This window comes from Diceros bicornis, chromosome 3 (assembly GCF_020826845.1).
Source record: "Diceros bicornis minor isolate mBicDic1 chromosome 3, mDicBic1.mat.cur, whole genome shotgun sequence".
Classification (NCBI taxonomy): domain Eukaryota; kingdom Metazoa; phylum Chordata; class Mammalia; order Perissodactyla; family Rhinocerotidae; genus Diceros; species Diceros bicornis.
Genome location: NC_080742.1, coordinates 55,225,173 through 55,248,305, shown reverse-complemented (window position 1 = coordinate 55,248,305; position 23,133 = coordinate 55,225,173). Strand labels below are relative to the sequence as shown.

Sequence of the window (23,133 nt, the reverse complement as noted above, 5' to 3'; positions counted from 1 at the left end):
TTCCCCTACCTCTCTGGCTGGTCCCCCTCTGGAGGGTCCTGCTCCTCCATCGGACTTGGGAACGTTCCTGTCCCTCCGGGCTTCCTGTCTCACTCTCCATCTCACCTGCAGAGGGGGAACAGCACCCATACTCTGAGAACTCACAACTCCCACTGCTAACCCAGGCCTCTCCTCTCAGCCCCAGCCTGCTCCTCGGCATCCAACCGCACGCCTCACTTGCGCCCACACTGAGCTCCTGCTCTCCCCCCTAAAACGTGCCCCTCTCCACCCCCGCCCATTCCAGGACCCTTCCTAGAGACCTCCCTTCTCTTCATCTCACTTACTAACTCACCCCTCAGTCAGACATCTTTGAATCTGTCCTAGTCTGTCCTACCACCAGCCCCACAGCCAAGCCTCCATTTCAGTCTCCCTGCTTCCAGGGGAGGTGTCTGCCTGAAACTCAGTCTTCACACAGCAGTCAGAGGGATCATTTTAAAAACACAAGCTTTAAAAACACACACTTCCAACAATTCTTGGGATGAAACCTCCTTAACTTGGCTTTATCACCCCTGCGTGATCTGGGTGCTGCCGGCCCCCACCCTCCTCTCACGCCTCCCCTTTTCTCACCACAATCCAGCCACAGCAGCTGACTTTCAGTTCCCCCCAAATGCCAAGCTCCTTCCTGCCTCAGGGCCTTTGCACATGCTGTTTCCTCTACCTGGGATTTTTATCCACTTCTTTACCAGGTCAACTCATAATCTTGGTTCTAATCTCAAATTAGATGTCACTTCCTTCCACTGCTTCCCCCCCCCCCAGACTACAGTTGGTCTTCCAGACATTGCTCTTTTGGCAGCCTACTTCTCCTTTGTAAACCTATCACCATGATTATTTTGCACTTCTTTGAGTGGCATGATTGTCTCCCTGTACGGGACATCTGTCGTGTCTGTGGCCGGCCAGCATATTCTGAATGCCCTTCCTACGTCTGAGGAACTTGTCACAGTATGCGGGCCCTCTCCAAGGCAGAAGTCAGCACTGGCTCTCCCACCCCCTCATGAGGGTAGCGGGCAGGGTCGAGACCAAGGCCGTGCTGTCTGCAGTAGCCCTGTGAGACTCAGGTTTGGAAGAGAGCAACAAGGGAAAGCCAGCGCCTGGTGGAATTGGGGTTTTGGCAAGCCTGGTGGAGTTTGGCTTTTCAGGGCAGCCTCGTGGTGTGTCTGGCATTCCGTCCCCAGTGTTACTGGTGTGAGCAGCTGTGTCTGGGACCAAAAGTGGTGGAGTGGGGAGTTCGCCACAGGGGTCCCCTGGGGGGTCCCTCAGGGACAGGGCATGGGCCCCTCAGTTTTATCCTCCCCTCCTCCTCCCTACAGTGTGGAGGAGCCCAGGCTGGCCACAGCAGGAGGGAAGTCGAGTTTCTTTCTTCCCTTTAGGAAACCTCCTTTCAGGACCTGAGGAGAGGCTGGCTGGAAGGAAGATGCTGCAGTGGATGATGGGAAACTCTGCTTTTCCTGCACAAAACCAGGGACCCAGGGAAACCTCCTTCTGGTCTGAGCCCTGTAGAGAGTCTCCAATGAACACCAGTTCCCTGTCTCTTCAGTTCTCACTCTTCTTATCCGCTTCTTCCTCTTCAAGACTGGGGTCTGGAGGGGTTTGGGGGTGTCCCATTCCCCCTCTCCTCCAGGAACGTCCTGACCTCCTGCGCTGACCAGACCAGAAGCCCTTTCTTCCACTGTGCCCTACGCCAGGCCCCCGCAGCCCTGTGTCCCTCTCCAGACTTAGGGTCTCATCCAGAGGGCAGGGTCAGCCCAGCTAAGGCTCTTGGCTGCAATTATTCTGCCACCTGGTGGCCAAGAGGAGCAGTGCACATCTCAACTCACACCGCCTGCAGTCCAACGCCCCTTCTGAAGAGCTCGCAGACTTCACCCAATGACCTACTCCTTCCCGGTACAGGTGGGAATGCTGAGGCCCTCAGAGGGGAAGGGTTGGCCAGTCAAAGGATCTGCCCAGGAACCCTCGGTATAGCCCCAGTCCAGGGGTCCTTGCAGTGGAACAGCCTAGAAAAGTGGTGGGAATTTGAGGCTCCCATTGAAACTGCAAGGCAGCAAGGAGTAGACTTCTGGCCACAGAGGAAACCTCTAGGGAAGGGACGGGCGATTCACGGAGCGAGATTCTGCTGCCACTACTCCTGCCACCGCAACTGACTGCCAACGCGAACTGCTGACCAACCACTAAGACTAACCCTAACTAACTGCCAACACTAACCGCTAACACCACTGCTAACAGCAGGTAAAACCCTGAGAGGCCGCTCGTTACTAGGCTGACAAAGATGTTATTAATAATAATAATGATGCAGAGAAACCATCACACTCACACTGCTTGTGCAAGAATACGCTGGACCGGCTTTTCTGGGAGGCAATTTGCCAATAAGAATTAAAAGACTTCTCATGTGCATTGCCTTGGCTCAAAAATTCTAGGTCTAGGAGTTTATTCTGAAGTTTTTATCTTTTTGAGGTGTACGTGAAGAATATACTGTATGCAAGAAGTTTGTCATCACAACTATTTATTGAAAAATTGGGAGCAACCTTCAATAGAAGATTGGTTAAATAATTATTAGCTAAATAAAGATTAGATAGATTTTACAAGTTAAGTAACAGAAAAAAGTTTTGCGTGTTCTGCAGCCACCATCCATTTACTATTTTTTAACAACAACTTTATTGAGATATACTTCACATGTCATAAAGTTTACCCTTTTAAAGTGTACAATTCAATGGTTTTTAGTATATTCACAGTGTGCAATCATCACCACTATCTAATTTTAGAACATTTTATCACCTCTAAAAGAAACCCCAAACCGTCAGCAATCAGGCCCCATTTCCCCCTCCCCCCAGCCCATGGAAACTTCCAAGCCACTTTCTGTATCTATGGATTTGCCTGTTCTGGACATTTCATATATACAGAATCATACAGTATGTGGCCTTTTGTGTCTGGCTTCTTTCACTTAGTATGTTTTCAAGGTTCATCCACGTTGTAGCGTGTATCAGTACTTCATTCTTTTTTATTATTGAATAATATTCCATCATATGGATATATTTCATTTTGTTTTTCCATTCACTAATTGATGGACATTTGGGTTGTTTCCATCTTTTGGCAATTATGAATAATGCTGCTATGAATATTCATGTACAAGTTTTTTGTTTGTTTGTTTGGTTCGTTTTTGGTAAGGAAGGTTGGCCCTGGGCTAACATCCATGCCCATCTTCCTCCACTTTGCCTGTGGGACACTGCCACAGCATGGCTTGATGAGCAGTGTGTAGATCCGTGTCTGGGATCCGAACCCACCAACCCTGGGCCTCCAAAGCGGAGCATGTGAACTTAACCACTAGGCCACTGGGCCAGCCCCTGTACAAGTTTTTATATAGACATAAGTTTTCAATTCTCTTGGTTGTATACCTAGGACTGGATTTGCTGGATTATATGGTAACTCAATGTTGGACTTTTTAAGGAACTGCCAGACTTTTGCCAAAGCAACTGCACCATTTTACATTCCCACCAGCAATGTCTGAGAGTCTCAGTTTCTCCACATCCTTGTCAAACTTGTTATTGTCTATTTTTTTCATTTTAGCCATCCTAGTGGGTGTGAAATGGAATCTCATTATGGTTTGGATTTGTGTTTTCCCAATGATTGATGATACTGAACATCTTTTCATGTGCTTTTTGGTCATTTTTACATTGTGTAAATTTTAAGCATAAGAGACAAAATACAAATTTATAAATACAGTATGATCTCAAAGTGTTTCAAAAATGCAGAGGAAAAAATCTTTCAGGAAATATACAAAATATCAATGGTGGTTGTCTTTGGGTAATGAGATTATGGCTGATTTTTCTTTTCTTTTCTTTTTTGGTGTTGGAGATTAGCCCTGAACTGACATCCATTGCCAATCCTCCTCTTTTTGCTGAGGAAGATTGGCCCTCTGCTAACATCCATGCCCATCTTCCTCTACTTTATATGCGGGATGCCTGCCACAGCATGGTCTGACAAGCGGTGCATAGGGTCGCGCCCGGGATCCAAACCTGCGAACCCCAGGCTGCTGAAATGGAGCATGCACACTTAACCACTGCGCCACCAGGACAGCCCCTTTATTTTCTTTTTTATTCCCTTCTGTGTCTCCCAAATGCCCTGCAATAAGTATGAATTACCTTTATGATCTGAGACTAAAGGGAAAAATGCCTGATAGGGTTTTTAGACTGTGGCCACACCTTGACATTTGTCTGACCAGGAGGGTGCTGGGCAGTTGGGCATCATGGCCAACAGTGTGACCCTGGGTTTCATATGGCGGCATCTCCTTTCGCTGAACCCCCGTGACTGCAAGGGAGGAGGCTGTCCATCAGAGGAGGCATGGCAGGGAAGGCTAGCGGAGCTGGGGAAGGCTTCCTGGAGGCCAGCAAATGCAGCTGAGTTTTGCAGGACAGATCTGCTGCGGGTAGACCAAGAATGGGAGAGGTTTCGTTTTGACCTGCGGTTTCATTTCTGCCTGTTCTCTGTACTGAAATCTCCCTCCACCCCATCGGTCAACAAACACGTCCCCAAGGACGGCGCCCAGTTCTCATGCTCCTCCATCCTGCAAAGGAGTAGGATGGGGGAGATGGACCGTGATGATGTGTCACATGAGGGGCCTCACTTGGGTGGGGGGCAGCAGGCCAGGGGCACAAGAGGACACGCAATGGAGAAGACATGAGAGAAAATTGAGGACTCTCCATCCTAGAGAAAAATAGGGAAAGGGATCCAAGCAATTTCCAAAAGAACAAACCCAAAAGGCTAACAGGCACAGGAAGAGATGCTCACTCACTAGTTATCAGAGAAATGCAAATTAAAACAACACGAGATGTGGCTTTACGCCCATCTGACTTGCGGACACTAAAAAGCTGGGTAATGCCAGGTGTTGGTGGAGCCGCTGGTGGGAGCGCAGATTTCGCAGGCACACTGGGGCACAATCTGGCACTACTGTGTCTCAGTAAGGAAAGGCATAACTGATGACCCCGCACCGCTAGCCCCGAGTATGTGTCCCAGAGAAAGGCTCACTCGCCCAGGTCCATGAGAGGACAGGCATGTGAATGTTCACCTGCAGGGGGGAGACAGGGAGGGTCACACGTGGGCAATGACACCATGTGGCACCATACGGCAGTCAAAGCAAGGGACCAGATGAGCACATGGCAACCCAGGTGGATCTCTTAAAAGCATAGTGCCGAGGGGAAAAACGTTAGAAGCAGGATGAGGTGTAGAACGACAGCATTTATGTAAATTAAAAGTACACACACACAAAACACTACATATCAGAGAAAAACAAATATTCACATTAAACACATTGGAATGTTTGCCTTTGGGAGGAGGGAAATGGGAGCAGAGGTGGAGACAAAAGAGAATAAATTTTATAAATAAATTAAACAAGAGCATCCTTGCGCAGACAAATGATGGTGATGTAACGTGAACTGAGGAATGATAAACACACTGCTGGTCCAAATAACGGCTGTAGACCCCTCCCCTGCAGAGGCGCGTGTACTCACTCAAATGGCGTCTATTCATTTACAAGTTTATTGGCTCCCCCGGGCTTGGGCTGTGGCCCAGACTCTCGGAGAAGGAACATGAGCAGAACAGACAGAGGAACCAAGGAAGGCAGAGGTAGACACACAGGGACCCAGGAGAAGAGTCAGGTGCAGGACGGAGAAGAAGGGCTGCCCTTGCCAGGGCTGGCAGCAGCTCGGGTGGGAGCGTGAACCGAGGGCCTCCATGGGGTGCTGGTCCCACTCCTCCACAGGGTGGCGGCCGCATCGTAGCTGCCCAAGTTCAGATGTGGACTCCAGTCGCATGGTGTGGCCCGCCTAGCACACAGATGTCAGCACCTTCACCCGCGAGCGAGGAGGCATCGTCCACTTGGCCTGGGTCCTCCGGGCTGGCAGAAGCTCAGGGTCATGGCCATGCCATCTCCGTGCGATCTCAGCCCTCACCTCCAGGGACAAGGGGGAGGATGTTAGGAAGGTCCTACTCCTGCTTCTTTACTCAACCCCAGTGGGACTGAGGGTACAGGGAGAGACTGTGGAGAAGAAACAGAGATAGGGGCTCCAGGGCAGGAGAAGCTCCAGTTGGCTACAGCCACTGCTGAGCACTACCTCTGCAGGATACTACTTCCTCCTTCCTGCCAGTATTTGTGCCATTCCCTTTAGCTCCTTTCTCTCTTTTAGCACTGCCTGTGTCTGGGCCCTATTAAAGATGTTTATGGTGCTTTCTTGAGTTTCTGGACAGATAACTGCTCTGTCCTCCCCTAATAGCTTGGACCATCCCCTGCTCTGGGGTTCAGTCCTGCCCCTGCCCGCTGAGCTGACTTGTCGCCACTGGGAACCTGTCCAGAGGACATGACCTGAAGGGAGAGAGGATTCCAAACTCTGTCTGAGGAACTGCGGTTGAGGGGACTGAGAGTAACTGATAAAAAAAAAGCAACTTGGGAGGAGCAGGGGGGCAATGTCTGTATCTTCACATCTCCAAGGGTCTGTTGGGGGCAGAGGGAGCTGAGAGGCTATGACCTGCCTAATAGAGCTGAACTTAGGCTGTGGTGAAAGACAAAAGGGAGACAGATTTCTGTTCAACATAAAGGTGAGCTGCCTGACAACAGAAAGAGCTATTCATAGGTAGTAAGCTCCCCATCACCAGAGGTATGTAACTATCTGGTTCCCAGCACTGCTTCCTGGGACAGATATCTTTACAACTCTCTGTGGAATTCCCTTTCCCAGGCCCCACCTGCCTCAGCCGGGGCTGTTCCTCACCCCTCCCAGTGTCCCCAGGGCCCATGAGCCACTACACTCAAATACTGCTGTCCTGTGTCTGCACCCAGATACCAGAAAAGGCTGTCTGAGACTCAGAGAGGCTGAGATGAGAGCGAAGAGTGTCAGAGGGGAGGGAGCCAGTCAGAGACAGAAGAGGCAGGTGAGGGGGAGGCGATGCTCCACCGCTGGGGGACAGGCATGTGCACCCAAGTCTCCAGCAGAATGCAGAGCCCATGGTAAATCCTTGGCCACCAGAGGGAGCCCGTGACTCTCCATGTACAGTGCAGGGCCTGGTTGTCTGGGGCACTGAATTAAATCCTTCCACCTCTCCCCACAAAGCAAGTCTGTCCCCAGGAGAAAATGCAAGTGCCTCCTGGGTGGGGTGTTTTAATTTGCTTCTCTCTGCCATCTTTCCATATTTCTACGTGTGCATCAAAACCATCTGTTCTGTCTCTTCATGTGTATGTCCTCCTCTGTTTGGTCTGCTGTTGTCTGTCTCTCTCTTCCAGGTGCTCTCACTCACTGTCCCAGCTCTGCTGTCCATCGTCCTCCATGGCTCTGCATCCCACTCAGTTTTGCTAGGTCCCTGTATGTCTACCTCTGACTTTCTTGGGTCCTCTGTCTCTTCTCTCTGCCTCTTCCAGAGCTAGCTTATTCTTTCTCCCACTCTCCCTTTTGTTCAATTTTAGGAACACAGGATGGGGGATCCCTTTAGTCCACCCCTGGATCCTTCCTCTGATCTCTGGAAGGCCTCTTCCACCTCCTGCTGAATGGACAGTACACTTGGCCTAGCCCAGAGGAGAGATGGATAAAGGGTGTTTACAGGAAGCATTCAGGTTCAGCTTGATCCAGGAGCTCAGGACAGACTCCCACAAAGGATCACAGGACCCAAGGTTTGACCTGAGCTAGGATTTACAAGGCCTGGGCAGGAGAGAGGGGTCCTTAGGACTGTGGGAGGGAAGGCTCGATGAGTAAGGTTAGTTTGAAGGGTCACATACCTCTTGGTTGAGGAAGCAGTACAGGATGGCAACAATGAAGCCCTGTGGGGCCAAAGAGGAAGGACCCCATCAGAATAACTCGTTCTGGCCTCAAAGTCCCTCGACTACCTTTTCCCTCACCACCCCAGGCTGTGGCTGGGCCGGATCTTTGGGAAAAAGAAAGGCAGATGCATTCATGACTTACTATGTGCCAGGCATATTGTCTCATGTAATCGTCATAGCAAGCCTGCCAAGGCTGTACTGTTGGCCTCATTTTTCTGATTTTCTTTACTTCTATATCCCCCAGTATTGAGCATAGACCCTAACACTAAGGTGCTCAGTAAATGTTGAATAGATTGGATGGATGGATGGATGGATGGATTGATGGATGGATGGATGGATGCAAGGGTGGATGGATGGGTAGATGGATGGATGGATGGATGAATGGATGGGTAGATGGATGGATGGATGGATGGATGGATGGATGGATGGATAGATGGGTGCAGGGTAGTTGAATGAATAGAGAGATGGATGGATGGAAGGTGGACAGACAGATGGATAGTTGAGTAGATGGATGAGTGGCTGGAAGGAAGAATCACCAGCCTTGTCGCCTTCCCCCTACAGTGAAGTCACCTGAGCCTGTGGGCAGCAGCACCCCCTCGTGCCCAAGGACACAGAGGAAAGGAGCGCCTGGGGGGCCCCACCTGGAAGGAGCCCAGTCCCAGCTCCAGGGGGAGGCGAATGCCCAGGCCAGCGCTGTCAGGCAGGAAGTTGAAGATGATGTAGTGAATTCCAAACAGCGGGATGAGGAGAAGGGTTGACTTGGAGAGCCGCCTGCAGGAGAGAACAAGCTTTAGGCTCCCACGGCTGGAATTAGAAACTCCACGTGCCCACTGCCTACCTTCACTTCCCGCCAGCTCCCCATATCGACTCTATGCACCAGCCACCCTGGAGAATCCATCGTCCCCACACGCACCCTGGGCTTCCGTACTTTGGGCTCCTGGATCCTGCTGTTCCCCCTGCCAAATGCTCTTGTTTCAATTTATTCCAGTCAACATCTATGCATCTTTCAAAGTCTAGTCCAAAGACCACTGCCTCCAGGAAGTCTTCCCTGACCATACTGCATTCTTGCCACCCATCTAGAAAGGATCTCCTTCTGCAGGATCCTGTAGAAATTGATCCCAGAGCTCATCAGCCTATTTGGTCTGGTAACTGGCTGTTTGGAACCTCCATCCTTCCCATATTGTGATCTCCTGGAGGGCAGGGACCAGATCTATTCTCTCTGTGGGAACATGGGGAGGAGCACCGGGCCCAGATCATGAATTCCTGCTGATGAAACAGAACCACGCTGACTCCTGCTCCAGTGAGGACCCCAGAAGCCCCTAACACACACACACGTGCACACACGCACACATGCACGTCACCAGTACTGAGGCTGGGTGTGGGGGCTGCACTGGGCTGGCTCCATACACACACGCGTGCGCACACACGCGCACACGCACACATACGCACACGCATGCACACACACACACACACCTTACCAGTACTGAGGCTGGGTGTGGGGGCTGCACTGGGCTGGCTCCAGTTTCCTCAGCAGGATACGGATAATATTGAGAAAAAGCCCAAAGTTCACCTGGAAATAGAGGTGCAGGAAGGTGGAAGGCAAGGGCCCAGGGGTGGCCCTGGGGGCCTGGGGTGGGGCCTCTTGGGGGACTAGAAATCGCAAATCGTTGAGACACAGGGATGTGCAGGTGGATGAATGTACAGATCATCCCTCTAGAACTTGTAGCCTAGAGACTGGGAGGTCCCACATGGAGCTCAGGGGCTCAGGGTCCCCCTCCCTCTCCAGTCCCAGGATCAAGGGTGAGAGGTCAGGCCTTGCCATCCTGCCTCCAGCACCCCCAGGGTCTTCTCTGGCACAAAGCAGATGGCCTCCACTTTGCACAATTTCTAAACTGGGGAAAAACGAGCACATTCACCAAGGCCACATAACCCAGTCCTGGCAGCCCTGTTCTAGTGGGGGCAGTTGGGGCATCTCAGGGAGAGTGCTCCGTCTACAGCCCCCACCCCAGGCTCACTGCAGTAGGAGGTGATCTGCAGCCAGGGCACCAGGGCATCAGAACCCTGAGCTGGAAGGCCAGAGCACTGAGCCAGGCCACTGGCCTGGTTTTACCAAAGGGGCCTCACAGAACCTGTGGCAGAGCCAGGCTGGAACCCAGGTGTCCTGACTCCCAGCCTGGAGACGTGTTTCCTACTGTGTACGGCCCCTCAGTGGGCCCAGGGAGGTTGGCTGAATAAAGCAGAGGACACTGGCCCCACAGACTGACCCCGACAGAGAGGACGATGGGCCCTTTGATGATCCACCAGTAGGGGGAGCTGTCATCCAGGTCCCAGCACCTAGGGAGAGGAGGGCCAGGACTGAGGTGGGGGTGCCCGGAATGCAGTCGCCCTTTTCTGCGGTCACCCATGCACCCCCCTCCTCTCTTCTCTCTACCCACAACTCTCCAGACTCCTCTCTGTGGCATTCGAGCCTTCCAGCCTCCTGTCCCCTCCTCTCCCTTCCAACCTTCTCCCCTCAGTCCTTTAGACCCTCTTCCAAAGGGGCGTCCTAATGCATTCCGGGCTCACCCTGTCTCTCCACCTAGACGGATGAGCTTCTTGAAAATCAGTCTGTTTGCTGCCTTCTTGGTGGCCCCAACACTTCCCCTGTTCCGGGAAGCCCCCACCTAGAGCCCCCCACCCCCTACCTCTCCCTGAGCCCCACAGTCCTGAGAATCTGAGCCCCCTCCTGCCCCAGGTCATGCCCCTTCTGTGCTGTCCACCGACTGCACTCCATGGGGACCCCAGACTCACGCAACATCCTCAAAGGCCAACTTGCAAGCCACCCACATGCCGGTGAAGAGCAGGGGGAGCCCTGTGGGGGTTCAGAGGAGACACGAGTGAGGGGTCTGCCTCCTCAGCTCAGAGACCTGCCCCACCTCCCCCCACCACCACCAGCCCCACAGGCACTGTGAGGACAGGCCCAGGCGAGAGGTCAGAGGCTGGGGACCTGGCCCCATTCTCCAGCACTTGCTGTAGGACTACAGGCCCTCTCTTCCCCCTCTGGGCCTCAGCTCATCATCAGTGAGCTGAAGGACGTTTGTGTGAGCTCCCTGCGCATCCCCAGCCCTCCACATCTCCCGGTGCCCAGACCAGCCCTCGGTGCTCACCCCAGCCAGCGAGAACCAGCCACCAGAAGGCTCTCCTTGTGCTGGGCGATGTGGAAGCCAAGAGGCAGGTCAGGTAGACAGCTTCTGCCCACAGCCAGCTGAAGTTGGTCATGGTGGCGAAATGCGAGGTGGCCACAGAGACCTTGCACAGAACCTGCAGGCCAGGGGCCTGGGTGCTTCAGAGCATTGGAGCCCCACCCAAGACTCTCCAATCCCACTCAGGCACCCTCCACCTTGGGCTGCCCCAGAGTGGGTGAGGTAGTGTAATGTGGTGGTTAAGGGCACAGACTTGGGATGCGGACAGCCTGGGGTGAAATTTACATCAATTAGCTGGGTGACCTCCCCACGCCTTAGCTTAAAAGGAAAACCTTCCAATACCTATCTCTTGGCCTCATCATAAGGATTAACAGAAACTCTGCGTATGAATTGCTACTTTTTTCACATTCACCCCACCCTTCCTGAGCTCAAGTCAATCCCTAGAGCTTGGATACGGAGCACCGCTTATGCGCATGGCTCCGTCCTGCAAACACACACACACACACACACACACACACACACACACGCCCAGTCATTCACTCATTCACTGCGTGACTCTCCCGTCTGCCAGGGTGAGAAGCACCCCCACTGAGCTCAGATGGCCCACGCTTGGTCCCAGTCTCACTACTAAGCAGCTAGGTGACATTGCCAATTGATCCTCATCTACAAATGGGACTAAAATGAAAATATATGTAGGAAATAAAAGGTGATAATGCACGTAAAGCATTTAGTGTATTGCCTGGCACATAAGTGCTCCATATATATATTATTACTTCTTTCATTCATTCATTAAGGTCATCTATTGGTTTGTTCATTCATTTACCCGTTCATTTCCAGCATAATTTTAGAGTTCCTGGTAAGTTCCTCCACACCCAGCCTAACTTCCTTTTATTTTCGGTCTCCTCTCATCCTCCTACCTCTCACCCCAATATGACTTCCCAGTTTCTTGGACACGCCCCAGGTTCTCCTGTCTGGGAGAGTGTGTTCACCTGGGTCCCTCCATTTAACATGCCCTCTCTCCCCCTCTCCATGTCACTATTGTCCACCCAGCTCTGAAGCCAGCTCCCTGGAGCCGTCTCTTGTTCTCTCCCAGCTCTCAGCTCCCTCTACCTGGTGGTCCCATAAGCTGGTGCATTCTTCCCCCTAGGCACCCTGGGCCTTCTTGAGGGAGCGACCACGCTCTGCCCAGCCCCTCACATACCCACACCCAGCCACAGATACACAAGTGCTCAGAGGAGGTATGGAATGAAAAGGCTAGGTGGAGTGAAATGTGGTCCAGGCTGGAATATGGAACGGGGCATGGAAAGACGAATACAGAAGATGGAGTGCAGAGGGGACCAGGGAACTAACGTGGATTGGTGCCATGGTCCAGAAAATGGCCTGAGGATTTAGGACCTGACCCAGGAGAGGGTCAGGAAGAGGGAGGGGAGGTTTCCTGTTCTGTGATTGGCAATGCCGAAGCCCCAGGGTCAGCCCACAGGCTGAGTAGGCTCAGCAGGTGCATCTAAATCTCTAATCCAGCCTCCTTTCCCCCCACCCCACCCCCGCCCCCAACCGTGGCTGTTACAGTGGAGAAGCTGCAGTGGTCGGTGTTCTCGCCATGAAAGAGCGCAGCATCCTTCAGGAACACAGCTCCCGCCTTGAGGATAAAGGTGGTGAACAGCTGGGTGTGGATGTAGTTCCGGGGACAGCGGAGCCTCCTGCAGAGGGGAGAGGGGTGAAGAACGGGAGGCAAGGTGGGAGAGGGGCTTGTCATGTGCCTACTGCAGGCTGGGGCAGGCTGAGCGGGGCGGGAGGGGAATTGACTTGGATTGAACTGGGTTGGATTAGATCGATCAGAATTTGAGGGTTCAGTTTTAGCCTTGCGGAACAGCTGACCAACCTCTGCCCTGGGTTCAGTGTAGGTGAGAGGCAGAGAATAGCAGTCCCTGCCTTCAGGGACCTCATAGTCTGGGGGACAGAGGCTGAAATGTCAGGGTCGTGCCCAGGGGAGCCCCCCAGGTGATCAGAGAGATGAGGCTCATCCACATGAGACAGAGAACAGCACAGGCCAGGTTGTGGGGCTCAAACTCTGAAGTCTGGGGGGCCTTCAGAGGAGTAATGGTCAAAGAGTTGAAACAGTCAAGAAGGGCTGCATGAAAGAGGCAACGAGGATTCTTAAAGCAGGTGGGAGCTGGGCTTTGCACTTTGACAGATATGAAGGCATTGAGAAGAAAGGAGGCAGTCATTCCAAGCAAATAGAGTGTAAGTTATACATGAGCAAATGCGTAGAAGTGGGAGCCTGGAGCGTGAAGAGATGGGTCCACACACGTGGAGAAAAGGAAAGGAAAAGTGAGACACGGCCGTGGTGCCTAGACCTGGGAACCTCTTGAGTATCCAGGCAAGGAATCAGGCTTGGCGCTGCAGACAGTAGGGAGGCAAGGAAGGTCCTTGGGCAGGTGACGAGGATGGCAAACCTGAGAGCAACCAGGATGGCAATGGCCACGAAGAGGGCCACGCTGGAGATGCTGTGGCCCAGGGTGTAGATGATCTTCATGGTGGAAAAGTAAGATTTCTGGGGAGGGTGGAGATGGAGAAAGTCTCAGCAGCTGTGCCCTTGGAGAAAGGGAGGCTTGCCAGTCGAGCAGGTGGAGCTCTCGGTTCTACCCCGAATCTCCCCACCTGGGGACAGTGGTGTCCGCGGGGACCATGGCAAGCTCCCTCCGGGAACTGAAGTGTTTGTTTACAGCCTGTCTTCCACCTGACCTGCTGGTGAGGGAGGGGATGGGGACAGGGAGCCAGATGCTTACCTCCCCCTGCTGCTCTGGGGGCGGGGAGACGGAGCGGCAGAGACTAGGTGTCTCTGGAGAACAACAAAAGCTCTAGAGGAAATCGGGCTTGTTTATTGACATCCAGCTTGCTCACTATCTTTAGAACAAGATGTCCCCAACTAACGGGGACAGCCACAGGCAGTCGCAAGAAACAGCTCTTTCCATGACCAAGTATTTGGATAAATCAAAGTCCAGCCTGGACCCCAGAGACGGAGACCGAGGGCATAGGCCGAGGGATGGGGGCAGGGGCCCAGCTCCCTTAGGGAACGCAGGCAATCGCCCCCCTCTCTGACTCAGTCTTTTCATCTGAAAAGTGGTCAGACTCATGCTTTACCTCTCAGGGCTGAGGGGAAAGAGATACGGGATTGTGCATGTGGAAGCACCTTGCAAAGGCCCTGCTCCACTCAGAAGTGTAGGGTGTGCCGGCTAGATTAGGGGTCACTGCATTCACTTCTGGGCTTGAGTCTCCCTCACTCGCCCATGTCACAGCCGTGCACACTGCTCCATAGACTGAGGACCAGAGAAGGGAAGGAGCTTGCCCAGGACCACTAGGACCCTTTGTTTCACTGGAGCCACTCAAAGCTTCCTGCCCTGGAGGCCTGGGCACAGAGAGGGGACTGCAAGGAGACAGTGGCCAGCACATCTCCCACCCTCCCCTCTGCCTCCTCTCTCCCTCCTAGCAATGTGGCCCACGTGTCACCCTTGAGGAAATTAGCAAAAGTCCCCCTCTCTTCCAGACACTGCCATCTTCTGGAAATCTGCTGTAATTAATATTCCAACTTGTTGTCTACAATGGAAATGGCAGCCTCTACAGTTGTGCTGTCCACCACCCATACAACCATCCATGGCGGCTCTTCCTCCAAGACACCGGAGCCTCTTACCTCCTCAGTCAGCAGCTCCAGGGGCACAGGGCAGGCCACAGGGTAAGGCGGGAAGGGCTCAGACCAGCCAGTGATGGTACAATCCCGCTTCACAGCCCCTGGGAGGCAAGCAGAGGTGAGGAAGCAGAGATCTGGTTACAACAACTCCTCCCCTCTCCCCAGGAGGGGTGGGGAGCCTTGGCCCATCAAGTGACCATGGCACGGTCTGCACAGACAGCCCCTCTCAGTGGCAGAGAGGACAGCCTTCCCACCAGAGGCCTGGGTTCCAGGTCCAGCCTGCCTGGGACACATTCTGGGGCCTTCCTCTCCGGCCTCAGAGTCACCATTTGTTAAACAGAGAGAATCATTCCCTTGAGAGGCAGAGTAGTGAGTTGGGCCCCTAGTGTCCTAAGGGCAGGGGGGAGAACTAAGGCTTTCTCTGCCCCTGGAGGGGCCACCCCACACACCCAGGCCAGGGAGGTGAGCCAGAGCAGTGGGGTGCCCTTCCACCCTCCCCCAACTAGGCAGCTAGTAGCATCTTAGCAGTCAGACAGGCTCTGCCCCCATCCTGCTAACATCCAGAGAACATTCACTGGGCGCCAGGCCTCAGGTCCAGCACTTTCATGCTCTGCTGTGAGGTTAATGCTCTTGGTCTCCCCAGGTCTCAGGTAAGGAGGCTGAGGGTCAGGGAGGTTGACTGACTTGCCCAAGGTCCCACCAAAAGAGAGGAAGTTGGTGTTCAAATCCAGGTCTGCCTGCCCTCGAAGCTAGAGATGTGTCTGCCATATTCTGGCACCACCAGATGAAACCACCTCCCGTCCCCTCCACCCCACCCCCAGAACCCTCACCTGGCTCGGAGCTGAAGTGAGAGAAGAAATCTGGGCAGGGGAGAGTCACCCACTCGCCAGAGCCTGCCATCGGCCAGCACAGCAGCCCATCCCAGGTCCTAGGACATCCTAGATAGAGATGGGAGCAGAGTAGACTCAGCCCAGGGGACAGGCCCTCCAACATTCTGATTGGTGAGGTTGGGGAGATCAAGGAATCTGAGAAGCCGCCTCCTCCCTCCTAAGCGCCATACCCAGAGTGGCGTTGGGCATCTCCTCTGCCACCTGGAGACACGCCCTCTCCTCCTCTCTCAGCTGGGTGAGGAAGTCACACTCTGGGTGCACGTGGCCCAGAACCTGCAAGAGAGAGTTAATGATGAGCCCAGCCAGTAGGGTGCTCCTTCTGGGTTCTCTGGTCCAAACGACCTGAGGACAGAGACAAAGCCTGATTCATTTCTGCACCCCTGCTCCCAAGCACGGGCCTGGCTCATGGCGCTTACAGGTGTACTTGATGGAAGGAAGGAGGGAGGGAGGGAGGGAAGGAAGAAAAGAAGAGCTCCCCAACCTCACCACTCAGCAAGGAAGGAAGGAAGGAAGGTGGGCAGGAGGGAGGGAACGAGGGAGGGAAGGAGGGAGGGAAGGAAGGAAGGACAGAGGGAAGGAAAAGGAAGTGATAAATAAATGACAAGCCATGGGATATACTGGAGTATATGAGGAAGCCATTTGGTGTAAAACTAATTCAGCCTGACCTTGTTTTTCCAAAAGGGCCTGACATAGCCTGTTGAGCATGCATTGCACATTTGCTTTAAGTATTTACTATGTCCCAAAGACAAGAATGAAACCCTTAAAGATAGGGATGTAGCTTCCCCCACATTGGCATTTCTTTAAGGATAAGCATCTCTCCCTAAACTAAGGATTGATTGCTGACCTGCTGTGCTCACCTTGTGACAACCGACCTTCTATGTTCACTGATCTGCTGTGCTGGCAAAGCAATCTCGTGACTATTGTAAAAGGGATATTCCCGTCCTATGTGACGTATGCTCTTTGTTCCAAGAAGGTATATACCCACTCTGTACACCCCACTTCTTTGGAGTGTTTCCTTCCTTTGTGAAGGGACTCTCCTGGGCTATATGGTCCTTAGGGTTGGCTCATAATAAACTCACCCTAACTTTTGATTTATAGATTGTTTATGAATTATTTGCCTCGACAGAAGGAAGGAAGGAAGAAAGGACAGAGGGAAGGAAGGAAGGAGGAAGGAAGGAGAAAGGGCAGAGGGAAGGAAGGAAGAAAGGACAGAGGGAAGGAAGGAAGGAAGGAAAGAGGGAAGGAAAGTAGGAAGGAAGAAGGAAGGAAGGAGGGAGGGAGGTTTGGAGGGATGCTTCCTCTTTTCGTCTCATGGCAGTAAGTTGTGAGACACCTTACACAGGAGTCCTCAGAAGAGCTCGTGGAGGTGGCTGACTCCATAACGTGTCCGTGTGGTGGCCTCTCCTCCTTCCCTGTTTTCCTCCCGCACCTGCACTCCTGCCGCCTGGGAGCAATTCTGCGTAGAGCACCTTGGTAGGCAGAATAACTCACCCCCCCCCAAAAAGGTCCACATCCTAATCCCTGAAACCTGTGAATGCGCTACCTTGCATGGCAAAAGAGACTTTGCAGATGTGATTACGTTAAAGATCTTGAGATGGGGAGATTATCTTAAAGATCTTGAGGAGGGGAGATTATCCTGGATTATCTGGGTGGACACGAGGGTCCTTATAACAGGGAGGCAGGAAAGTCAGAGTCAGAGAAGGAGATGTGATGATAGAAGCAGGGGTGTGCGTGCTGGGGGAAGTTGTAGTGTTGGGGGGTGTGTGAGAGAGAGAAAGTGTGATTTTCCCGTGGGGTGCACACAGACGAGTGAGGAGGTTCCCCTCTCTGGGGAGGGGAGGGCAGCAGAAGTTACCTGTATTGTACCTTATGCCCAGCCCTTGACGTATCAGACCCCACTCAATGCACAACAGCCCTGGCAAGCAGATATTATTTCCTCTTTTACAAGAGACAAGGGAGGCTCAGGAGGGGTGAGGAACGCCCCCAGGTCACACAGCTAGGTTCACTGTGCAGGATTCAAGCCCTGCCCCTGGGGGCAGGTGTCTCACAGTGCTTGGGAGGCGTGGCCCCGGGGGTGGTGCCCCGCCCCCACAGCAAGCCAGTGGAGGAAGAAGGAGACCTCAGTCCACGTGGGGCCCGGGAGCCCCCCGGGAGCAGGGGCTGCCCACCCAGCACCTTGTGCCTCCCATCTTGGTCCCTGCATCACTCGCAGTAGCTCCTGGAGAACATGCTGGGAAATTGCAGCACATTCAGGGAGGGCCCCTGTCCTGGCGCCCCGTTCTCCAACAGTCTAGGCCTCCAAGCAATATTTGGTTGCCAAAAGCTTCTCCAACCCCAGGACATATCATAAGAGGAAGAGTCTCCTCAATCCGGAGAGGAGCAGCTGTTCTCCACTAACCACTCAGGCCACTCAGTCCTTGGCCACAGCCTCTTAAAAGAGCCTCCCAGCAATCAAATGGGAGTGAGGCTCCAGGGGTCGTGGGGACAAGGAGGGGTCTGGAGATCTTGGAGGAGGAGTGTATGGAAGAAATGGGGGTGCAGAGCTTAGAGAGACTTGGGATGTGAAGGGAAGGACCTGACTGCCTCCCAATCCAGAGGCACTGTCTTGGGGCAGACAGAGTCTCTGTGGCCCCCAAAGGGCACAGACAGGCCCTGGGGGAGGCAACAGGGAGGTGAACTCAGCTCAGCCCCGGGAAGGACATTTTAATAGTCAGAGCTACCCAGAGAGAAGCAGACTGCCTGGGAAGGGAAGGGAAGGAGGGAGCCACGGGTATCAGTTGTCCAAGCCACGGCCTGCCGCCTGCTTGGTAGAGAGAGATCCTACACTGGGGAAGGGTAGCAGGGTCCCCACCAGGCTCCAGCCGGACCCTCGTATGGCCCTGAGGCTGCCAGACCTGGAGCCCAGCGGGAGAGGCAGGAAGGTCTGGGCTGGCTACTCACGATGGGTAACAGGCTCAGCAAGCAGAGGATGCAGGCACCCCACGCCCTGCTGTCCATGGCGGGGGCTCGGCAGTGGCTCCTCAGGCAGCCTCAGTGAGCCTCGGCCCTCTTCCCTCCCCCACCATCCCCTGCTGCTGCCGCGGCATCACACCCTCTACCTCCCCTTCCTGGGTGGTGGTTTGCATAGGCAGGAGCCAGGATAGGGCTCAGAAACAGCTGAATATTTACCAGGATTGCAGGACACCATGCCCAACTCAGCCCTGGCCCTGGGGTGGGACTCCATGTCCCAGCAGGGAGGGGCTGACTCCTTCCCCCAGACTCCCTTCCACTCTGTCTGCAATTTAGCCTGTGTGTCTGTCCTTGAGAGAGCCCCGAGAGGTGACAGCCACAGGACACCTCTTACCCCAAGAGGTCAATATTCTCTCCCATTTTCTTCTCTGAGCCTGCTCTCTGCTGGCCCACACTGGAGACAGCCCCCCAAAAATGAAGGAGACTCAAAGAAGAAGAGGAAGACCTGGGCCTGCCCTCAGGGAGCCCCCAGTTCGGTTGGTGATCCCAGTCTCGTCCACTGGGCTGGAGGGAGGGCTCAGGGCTGTGGGTAGCCAGCGCAGGTGGATACAGGGTGTCAGGGGGCTGGAGGGTAGGAATGAGTGAGAAAAGGAGATGTGATCACTAAGTACCGGCACAGGCTGGCCAAGAGGGTGTCATATCGGCAGGACCTCTTTTCTTTCCCCGGCAAGGACGTCAGCCTGGATGGCAGGGTGAATCTGCAGATACAAGGCCCTGACTTCACGTGGGGCTTGTCAAAGTCTCTCCAGAAGTCCTCACAGCAAGAGGGGAAAATGAGGCTGAATAGGCAGCTTGCAAGGGGATTCGTGGGGCTGGGGCATCCTGAACGGGCCAAGACAGCTGTTTTCAGTAGCAGACACGAAAGGACTTACACAGCCGCTCCAATTATTTTGAACATTCATTACCTGGTCCTTTTTTATTATAGTTTAGACTTTAAAATGTGGGATCCCATTTGGCCAGGCGTTCTAAATTACCCTGGATCTCGTACAGCATTTTTCACATTTCATCTCCGAGGGCCCTGAACGCCCCAGGGCCTGGTCGGCGCTGACATTTGTGGCAGGTCTGCATTCCCGGAGCTCGCTGGGCTGGACGCTGCTGACAACAGACGTGTTTACAGCCTGACACGAATCATGAATGATGAAGGCTCCCCGCCCCCGCCACATCTGGATTGAGGAATCATTTTACATAAGCAGGGCTTTCTTTTTCCATTTGTATTCATCGCCAATGAAGTGTTGGAGAAAAATATTTTGAAAACAAAGCATGAACCACCCCAATCCCCAGACCCCGCCTGCCCTCGCACAAGTATTGTTGTGTGCTTTGCGGTGAACAGTGCGGGCGGGCGACACAGACGCTGAGCTCAGCAAGTCGTCAGGAGGAAGCAGAGTTCCCCTGATGGCAGGCCCAGTGAGGGTTTGCAGGGTGGGAGGGCAGAACACGGAGAAGGTGCAACTTAAAGGGAAAGCTAGAATCTCCTGTCCTCCAGCTACAAAGAGGCAACAGCCCAAGGATAAATATCACGATTAATCACTGTTGATAATTAGTATCAATGTCATTAGCTTTAATGATGGTTAATAATTGACATTGATATGCAATAATAACTATTACTATCTAAATTAGTGATTCTTAACAGGAAGCAATTTTGTTCTCTAGGGAACATTCAGCAATGCCTAGTTTTCATTGTCATAGCCAGGAGTCAGGAGTGGGGAGGAAGCTTGGCAAGGTGCTATAGTATCTAATGGATGGGAACCAGGGATGCTGATGAACATCCTACAGTGCACAGGTATGCCCCACAGCCATATAAAGAACTATCCAGCCCCAAAGGTCAATAAGACTAAGTTTGAGAAACACTGTTCCAAAATCCTGTTCATGTTCCCCAAGGATCCCCCAGCCTCACTGTCCCTTCTGAATAGGCCAGGGCCACTGAACTCCCATCTCTCGTTATCTCTGCATCTACTCAGGGTTCAAATTCTGTCTCTACCACTTGCCAGCTGTGTGACCTTGGGCAAGTTATTTAACCTTTCTAAACCTCAGTTTCCCCATCTGAAAAATGGGAATGATACCTTCCTTATAGGGTTGATGGGATCAGTAGATAAGGAAAGGCACATAAAGTAGCTCATACAGAGCCTAGCTCACAGTGGACAGTCATCAACGATAGCATGCAACAAGGAAAGACTGTTGGCAGATAAGGTTAGAACAATTGATTCTTTGTATGGAAAAAGAAGATTAGCTCACATTTACGAAATATAAATTCTAGAAGATTTAAAGCCCTATAAAACAATAATGGAAATTGGTTTTATGACCTTAGAAGAAAGGAGACTTTCTTATATAAAAAATAAAAACCATTAAGAAAAGATTAATGTTTGTTCACATCAACATTAAAAAAAAATGTACATTCAAGAAAGGATACCATAGATAAAACTACAAGCAAGTTATAGACTGAAAAAAACATCTATGACCAATTATGACAATAAACACATGGTATCAAAAATATGTTTTAAAAATACCTACAAGTCAATAATAAAACACAATAAAAAGGTGAGCAAAGGATATAAATAGGCAATTCAGAAAATAAGTGAAATACAGGACCAATAAACAGATGAAGAAATGCTCAACATCACCAATACTCAAGAAAATGAAAATGAAAGAGAGAAAAGAGCCTACCACATTGCCTAAAATATTAACGTCTGATAGTATGTTTGGAAAATACTGTGAGGAAATAGTATTTTTATACTGTGCATATTGGAGTGAATACTGGTACACCCACTTTGAAAAGCAATTTGATGTGATCTATTGAATCTATATATGAACATACCTATAAACCATAAGTTCCATTTTTGGGTATTTGCCCCAGAGGGCAATATTGTTTATAATATGTAGTAAAAACCAGAAAACAACACAAATGTCCAACTATAATGAAACAGCTAAATAAAATGTGATATATGCATACAATGGAATACAGTAGAGAATTAAAAGGATGAACCAAATCTATCCGTATCAACGTGGAGAGATTTCAAAAAACGTATTTGAGGAACTTCTGCTTCCAGCCAACAGAGCAACAGGGAACCCACTTACTCTCCTCCTGCCTTAACAACAAGAAATCCAAATAAAATACACAAAATAGTTTTTTGTATGAGTTATTTTTTTTTAATTTTTAATTAATTTGTTTTTTATTGCAGTAACATTGGTTTATAACATTGTATAAATTTCAGGTGTACATCATTATACTTCTATTTCTGCATAGATTACATCATGTTCACCATCCAAATACTAATAACAATCCATGACCACACACATGTGCCTAATCATCCCTTTCGCCCTCCTCCCTTCCTTCCACCCCTCTGGTAACCACCAATCCAATCTCTGTCTCTATGTGTTTGTTTGTTGTTATTTTTATCTTCTACTTATGAGTGAGATCATATGGTATTTGACCTTCTCCCTCTGACTTATTTCACTTAACATACTATTCTCAATGTCCATCCATGTTGTCACAAATGGCTGGATTTCATCGTTTCTTATGGCTGAGTAGTATTCCATTGTGTATATATACCACATTTTCTTCATCCATTCGTCCCTTGATGGGCACTTAGGTTGCTTCGAAGTCTTGGCTATTGTGAGTAACACTGCAATGAACACCGGGGTGCATGTATCTTTACACATTGGTGTTTTCCTGTTCTTTGGATAAATACCCAGCAGTGGAATAGCTGGATCATATGGTAGTTTTATCCTTAATTTTCTGAGGAATCTCCATACTGTTCTCCATAGTGGCTGCACCAGTTTGCACTCCCACCAGCATCGTACGAGAGTTCCCTTCTCCCCACATCCTCTCCAACACTTGTTGTTTCCTGTCTTGTTAATTATAGCCATTCTGACGAGCATGAGGTGATATCTCATTGTAATTTTTGTATGAGTTTTAATAGATGAAGGAAAAAAACTACATGATCATCTCAATTGATGTAGAAGAAGCATTTGACAAAATCTAACACCACTTCAAGACAAAAAACGCAATACTCTAAGAATAGAAGGGACCTTCCCTAACATGATAAAGGCCATATGTGAAAAACCCTCAGTGAACATTATACTCTAGGGTGAAAGACTGAAAGCATTTTCCCTGAGATGAGGAACGAGACAGGGTATCTGCTTTCTCCCCTTCTATTCAACGTAGTACTGGAAGTTCTAGCCAGAGTAATTAGGCAAGAAAAAGAAATAAAAGGCACCCAAACTGGAAAAGAAAAAATAAAATTCTCTCTGTTCACAGATGACGTGATCTTAAATGTAGAAAATCCCGGAGAATCCACACACAAAAAAAAGGTTAATAAACAAATTCAATAAAGTTGTAGAATACAAAATCAACATGCAAAAATCAGTTGTTTTTCTATACACTAACAATGAACAATCTGAAAGGGAAATTAAGAAAATCATTCCATTTACAATAACATCAAAAAGAAATACATATATATATCTCTACAGTAATCATGACAGTGTGGTGTTGGCAAAAGGATAGACATACGGAACAATGAAACAAGATAGAGAGCT

General features: G+C 51.2%; 1 protein-coding gene across 1 annotated transcript; it reads right to left on the bottom strand.

Annotated features, from left to right (window-relative positions):
• Positions 1 to 5,490: 5,490 nt before the first annotated feature.
• Positions 5,491 to 18,588, bottom strand: GHRHR (growth hormone releasing hormone receptor). The gene is made up of 13 exons (XM_058568980.1): positions 18,532 to 18,588; positions 15,762 to 15,864; positions 15,532 to 15,639; positions 14,705 to 14,802; positions 13,470 to 13,567; positions 12,581 to 12,713; positions 10,978 to 11,131; positions 10,622 to 10,682; positions 10,096 to 10,165; positions 9,310 to 9,401; positions 8,473 to 8,602; positions 7,790 to 7,831; positions 5,491 to 5,978 (listed from the first exon to the last, which is right to left on the bottom strand). Exons 1-13 carry the CDS (start codon positions 18,586 to 18,588, stop codon positions 5,853 to 5,855), a joined length of 1,272 nt encoding a protein of 423 aa, XP_058424963.1. The 3' UTR covers positions 5,491 to 5,852.
• Between the last annotated feature and the right edge of the window lie 4,545 nt (positions 18,589 to 23,133).